The sequence below is a fragment of the Solanum verrucosum genome, unplaced genomic scaffold, assembly GCF_900185275.1.
Source record: "Solanum verrucosum unplaced genomic scaffold, falcon-dt-bn FXZP01000183.1, whole genome shotgun sequence".
In the NCBI taxonomy this organism is placed as follows: Eukaryota; Viridiplantae; Streptophyta; class Magnoliopsida; order Solanales; family Solanaceae; genus Solanum; species Solanum verrucosum.
In genome coordinates this window covers 200,824-206,887 of record NW_026020430.1, presented here as the reverse complement: position 1 = coordinate 206,887, position 6,064 = coordinate 200,824, and the positions used below count along the sequence as shown (strand labels likewise).

At 35.8% G+C, this 6,064-nt stretch overlaps 2 protein-coding genes across 2 annotated transcripts; one reads left to right on the top strand and one right to left on the bottom strand.

Annotated features, from left to right (window-relative positions):
- Positions 1-991: 991 nt before the first annotated feature.
- Positions 992-1,804, top strand: LOC125807847 (late embryogenesis abundant protein At5g17165-like). Its single transcript, XM_049487579.1, has 2 exons — positions 992-1,277; positions 1,424-1,804. The coding sequence occupies exons 1-2, from the start codon at positions 1,177-1,179 to the stop codon at positions 1,674-1,676; spliced, it is 354 nt and encodes a 117-aa protein (XP_049343536.1). The 5' UTR covers positions 992-1,176; the 3' UTR covers positions 1,677-1,804.
- Positions 1,805-2,292: 488 nt separating this feature from the next.
- Positions 2,293-5,196, bottom strand: LOC125807968 (cell division cycle 20.2, cofactor of APC complex-like). The gene is made up of 5 exons (XM_049487729.1): positions 4,887-5,196; positions 3,917-4,192; positions 3,497-3,766; positions 2,833-3,414; positions 2,293-2,747 (listed from the first exon to the last, which is right to left on the bottom strand). Exons 1-5 carry the CDS (start codon positions 4,983-4,985, stop codon positions 2,607-2,609), a joined length of 1,368 nt encoding a protein of 455 aa, XP_049343686.1. The 5' UTR covers positions 4,986-5,196; the 3' UTR covers positions 2,293-2,606.
- Positions 5,197-6,064: the final 868 nt, after the last annotated feature.

Here is a 6,064-nt window from a genome sequence, read left to right as displayed (position 1 = left end):
GCAAAAATCTTTTGATAGCAGATCATGTCGCACTTTGAATCTACCTAAATTAATAATTAAACATGTGAACTTTGAAATTAATCTGGTGGCTTTATCAAGAGTTCTAATTGGGACCTTACTATTAAATAGTCGATAAAAACAACTGTTAACTTTAAAAAATCAATAAGAGTAGATCTTTTGTTTAGTATTTTCTTCGATTCAATGCAAAAAAAAAGAAAAAAAGTCGGAGTCTCACTTTGTAGGACGGGTACATGAATTCTTTATATAAGTTTGGACAATCTTCTTTCATGTGTTAATTTTTGAGATTGATTCAGATCCACGATTCATTTCTTAAATTTGATATCAAAATCAGGATCATCTCAATTTATTATTTGCAATATAATAAGCCCCCCATTTTATATAGTCACAAGTTTTATCCAGCCATCCACCTTCACCAGTACTTGACATGTTTTTAAAATATAAAAGTCATGCCACTATATTCTCATGATTTAAGTAATTTGTTTAGTTTAATATAACATCATAGCTGACAGAGGTTTAAGTATGAGCCTCATTACCATAAATAAAAAATTACAATGGTTCTCATCATTTAAATATATTTAGCAATAAATTAAGCAATTACTCATATATACATAGTGACTTTTAGAATTAATGTAGTAACAAACACCATAATAACTGCAACTATTTCAATCCATTTTTATTGCTCCCAATATTAATTCAATCAGTCAATCCCTTATCAAGTAATTATTTAATTAAATTGAAAAATGATTTTGAACTAGTAGTTAATGTTAGTAGAGCAGGAAAAAACAGAATTTTTTGTTTTTTCTAGTCCACAGACTTTACGTGACCAAAAAAATAAGGCGGCACAAAGATTAGTTTCAATTAATGCAGAGTAATCAAATATTATTGCTAATACATCCTTGGTAATCTTTGTTTAATACTTATACAACAATAATATAATTAATATAATGGGCAAGTTAGTCCACTCTGAAGTCTGAGTTTTTCTCTATAAATAGAGAAATAGAGGCAAAGACTCTAAATCATCATTACATTGATCATTTCATCTAATTCTTCTTTCTCATTTGCTTTATTGGGTTGAAAGGAGCTTCTTAATACTAGTAATTAAGAACTCTAATCCTTTTTTTTTCAAAGAAAAAAAAACTAGTAATCCATATTTGAATGGCCATCAATTTACAGAACCGTGGACTCGTTAGCTTGAGGAAGGGATTTTTGAACCATATTAATCGAAGTTCTACTAACTCGACTATCCTATCTACCAGGTACAGTTTTGGCTCGGATCCTGTATATGTATTAAAAAATCACTAGATAAGTAGTACTTAATTGTGGTAAAGTTCAAATCCTTGATCTGCCTCTCGTGTATAGGTAGTTTCTGTTATCCTTATTTATATGTGTGTTTTGTGTGCAGGAGGGCAGTGCACGCATCAGTATACGATAAGAATCTGGAGGAATCTGTGCAGCCTTTTGTGGTGCCAGATGAAGTGATCAAGGCAAAATCAGACAAGTACTGGACTCCTCATCCTCATACTGGTGTGTTTGGACCAGCCACTGATCATCATCATATCAGTATCAGGCCTGCGAGTGCTAGTGTAGATTCTGTGTTGGAACAGAAGGCCTTCTTCCGTCCACTCGAGGATCTTGAGAAGCCAGCCTATGTTTAAGTTCTTTGAATATGTAACATTTTGAGTTGAAACTGTAGTAAGGACTGCAGAATAACTGCACTGCTATCAAAATGTTTATGAGTCTTTTGTATTATAGTAATATAAATAAACCTTTTACATTCTATCAAGTTCGCTCTGTGTTGGGGAAGGAAAGTTGTACCATCCAAATTCTCCCAAAGAATATTTGCTGAAAATTTGATAAAAACTGAAAATTAATATTGGAACTCTATTGAATTGTTTGAAGGGCAAGTAAAAGCAGAAAGAACTTGACAGATTTAAGAACTTCAGAGAAATGTAATGGAACTAGAGGTGTCAAATTGAGCTGAATTTGGGCGGATCAAATTGGGATGAACTTATTGGGATGGTTGGGTTTGATTTGGCCACTCCTAAATGGAACCCGTAGATTTTCAAAAGTTGGAAACTGTGAATAGAGTTGACAAAGGAAAACACAAGGGACACATTATTAATACTCTCTGCCAGTTTTAAACTTCACATTTCTTACATTGGTTTGGGGAGGACCAAAGAAGCGCTACTATTTAAAACATCTGGAATTTAAAAAGAAAACTTCACAAGGAAATGCTAAACAAATTTGGGAGTAAGAAATGTATATGCATCTTTATTCAGGGAGTAGAACCCTCCAAAGGTTTCACAATGATACAATATTCTTATGTTGAAGAACCTTTGCTTTTTATCTTTTTACACATGCTTTTTGTCACTATAGGTGACCAAGAAAAATTATCGCAGCAACTTAAGCAAACAAATAGCTCCTCCATTTACACGAACTTCACCAACGAACGAATACAGGAAAATGAACCGAAGTATCTCTTTTTACACAATAAATACAGCAGTTGTCTGGTTCATGAGCATTTTGAGCTGAATAGACTTTACAGAAATTCAATCACTCTCACAATATATAGTGTCCCTCACAATTCACCGAATACGGTTAAGGTGAGCAAATGGCTCAGGGTTTGCCTTTGGCGCAGGCTTTGCAACTTCAGGAGTACCAAATACATTCCAAAATCTAAGAGTTTCATCCCCAGCTGCAGATGCCACCGTGCAACCATCTGGACTCTGCAACAAATTAAACCAGAAAATTAGTTCCTTTCTTTCTTGTGTACTGCAAAAAATGCAACAAAATTACTTAAGAATCATTTACCTGTGCCATGAAAAGAACTCTGGATGTGTGACCAGTAAGCTCGGCTGTCTTTACCATGGAAGGGTATTTCCAAAGAGTGAGCTGATTCTTTGTGAAACCATGTGAACTTAGGAGCTCACGTTCGTTCTTGTTCCATAGCAGGGCACAAACCTGAGAGCCCGTATCGATAGAGTTCAAGCAAGCACCAGTATGGGTGTTCCAGAACTTAATGGACCTATCACCTCCACCACCACCAGAGGCTAGTAAGTTACTCTGGAAAGGACACCAAGCAAGGGCCTTAACAGCAGCTGTATGATCTTCAAGCCTGTGAAGCCACTCTGTTGATGTGTTGGAAGAAGCCATTGATCTGTCCCATATATGGAGGAGATTATCATTTCCACCACTAGCTAGTTGTTGGCCAGAGGCTGACCATTTTAAACCACAAACTTCTTGGTGATGTCCTTGGTATGTATCCACAATTGGCGATCGCACCCTCACATCATTGTTTATGATCTGACCATCCATGCCCCCAGTTGTCAATACGTGATTGTTCCAATCTAGAGCGCCAACTCGGGATCTGTGACCACCTCTCATAGTTCTCAGCTGCACCAATGTATAAAACCATATATTAGCATAAAAATCACTCAAAATAAACAACATGAACAGAAAAGTTCAAGAAACAAACCAGCCGATTTGCCGTTGTATCCCAGAGCTGAACATCAGAATTGTTCAGACCAAGAGCAATATGTCTACCATCAGGAGCCCATTTAACACTTGTAACAGGACCATGCTCTTCATCAACGGTGACCAATTCTGAAGTGGCACCATCAGATGCATCCCACAGATATACAGTGCTGCCTAGAGCAATAGAAAGAACATTGCTGCTGCCCCAATCTAACAAATTCAAATAGTAGTCATCCACTAGATCTGGAGCATCTAATGTCCTTTCAGAGGTCTGCAAAAGTAAACCGATGAAACTGATAAGGACGGGATTCAGTTACATTTACTAGTACAGCAATATGCCTAAATCTAGTGATACTCAGCACAATTGGTACAATAATTCATGAAATGTAATACTAACATTGGACAATGTAAGTAAACTCACCTGAGGAATGTATCGACGGGGTTTAGCAGTCTTCGCCTGTTGGTGAACAGATGATGAGAAGTCGTTTGGAATAGCCTCAACAGAAGTGGGTGGCTTGTTCTTGAACGCCAATATTCGGGTCCTGTTCATGTTGAATGTTTCCGCAAGCTGCTTCCTGTATGCTTCTCTGGAGGGAGAATCAACAGCTGGATTTTCCTTACCTTTCCTTCCCTCTGTCAACATGTAATGTGCATAGTCCATATCCATTGCCGATCGATTAGGAATGAACCTATCCAACTGTAGTAACACAAATCAACAATCAATGTCTATGCCAAAGCCCTCCTCTTCTAAGAACTCACATAAAACAAGTCGAAGTAACCTCAATTTATTCTACAAAATCATAGCCAACCCCAGATGACAAAGTGATGAAAAATCATCTCCCTTTTGACCATTTTCTTAAGTTCAAAATTCAATTTACCATCTTGTAACACAAATTGTGCCAAAAAAAGGAAACAAGTGGTACTTTTTATAGACAATAACGGGTGGTACATAGATCAACAATGAACCTAACCAACTCTAATAACCCAAATCAGCAATCAATATCTATGTTAAGGCCCTCCTCTTTAGAACTCACATAAAACAACAACATACCTACAGAAGTGGGGTTTGGGGAGGTTAGAGTGCATATAAACCTGACCCTACCCTACCTACCAGAGGTAGAGAGGTAGTTTCGGAAAGACACTCGGCTAGAGTAACAAATATCAAAGACTCACATAAAACAAGTCTAAACATAAAGCCTCAAATTTGTTCTATAAAAATTAAACCCAACCCCAGATGACACAAAGTAAATTAAAACCCATCTCCCTTTTAGCCTATTTTCTTAATTTCAAAATCCAAATTATCATCGGTGTAACACAAATAGTGCCACTAACTGAAACAATTAGTAATTTCTAGAGACAATAATCGGAAGCAAGTAGAAGGGAAAACATACATTTTCCCGAGAATTCCTCTTTTGTAAATATTGTTCCTGGAGAGGGCAACGAGATTTGGTCTTACTTGCTGAGACAGAACTCAATGATCCTGCATCCATGGTGTTAGCACAAAAAAAAAGAGATACAAAAACAGAGATTTCAATAAACAAAGAAACAAGATTATTAAAGCCTGCAAAACAAAAATCAGGGTTATAATAATAATAATATTGCAGCACAAATTAAAGCAAGTAAGATGGAAGTGCGCTTGCGGGTTCGCTTAAGAAGAGAGAGAAGAAGAAGATGGAGGGACCCGAGTTGTGTCCTGCAAACAAATATGATTAAAATTATTGCTTCATGGGAACTGCTCAAGAGTTTATGTAATGGTATGTTGGGTTTTGTCCGACTTGTTCTGTTTTTGTTTTTTTTTTTTATCCAACGACTAGTCGCCGCCACGAGGATTTTAGGGTTCCAACGGCTATATTCCTCACGCAAGTAAAGCAAATTGTGTGACCTTACTCTTTTTGTTTGACAAATTAGAGTACTCAAATTTTAATACAAATTAAAGTAAAAACAACAACAATTTATTTGGACATATTTTGCTCTAGGGAAGAGATGATTAAAATACTCGTCTTATGTAATTCCAAAGGAATGTTTATGTGATGGTGATTAGATGATTAAGATTGTTTTGTCCTAGATTAAAAATTTAAGATTCGAGTTCTAAGAATTTGAAACTAATTTCTTTACCTTGTTAGTAAGCTTTAGGCGCAACACAAATTTGAATTAGTTAAGACAGATATAACAAAAAAATAGCACCACTTATTAAGATGTGTTGATTAGAACTAACATACTCATTTATCTAAGGGACAGATCAAGTTCAACATTAAAATGCAAGCTTTATGGCCACATGTGCATTAGATAATTACAAGGAATCAGAGATTTTTTTATTTTATTTTTTAACTTCCTTTTGAAACGAAATTTGTAAGCAATAAAACGAAGTTGCTCCAACCAAGTAAAACTTGAAACTCGTCCACCAACACATTGATGAACACAAGTCTTAGTTCGAAAAATACTTGCATACTCCTAGTTACAATTATAAACAATTTAACCAGTCGAAATTCGAAATGTTTCATATCACTTCACTATGATTAAATGACAAAAAAATTATATGCATTCTTTTACTTGAAATAGACTTCGAGCA

Coding starts and splice junctions, on each gene's coding strand:
- LOC125807847 (XM_049487579.1), top strand. CDS start 1,177: ATGGCCATCAATTTACAGAACCGTGGACTCGTTAGCTTGAGGAAGGGA. Junction 1,278..1,423: donor TCGACTATCCTATCTACCAG/GTACAGTTTTGG, acceptor TTTTGTGTGCAG/GAGGGCAGTGCACGCATCAG.
- LOC125807968 (XM_049487729.1), bottom strand. CDS start 4,985: ATGGATGCAGGATCATTGAGTTCTGTCTCAGCAAGTAAGACCAAATCT. Junction 3,767..3,916: donor CCCGTCGATACATTCCTCAG/GTGAGTTTACTT, acceptor TTACTTTTGCAG/ACCTCTGAAAGGACATTAGA. Junction 2,748..2,832: donor GAGTTCTTTTCATGGCACAG/GTAAATGATTCT, acceptor AATTTGTTGCAG/AGTCCAGATGGTTGCACGGT.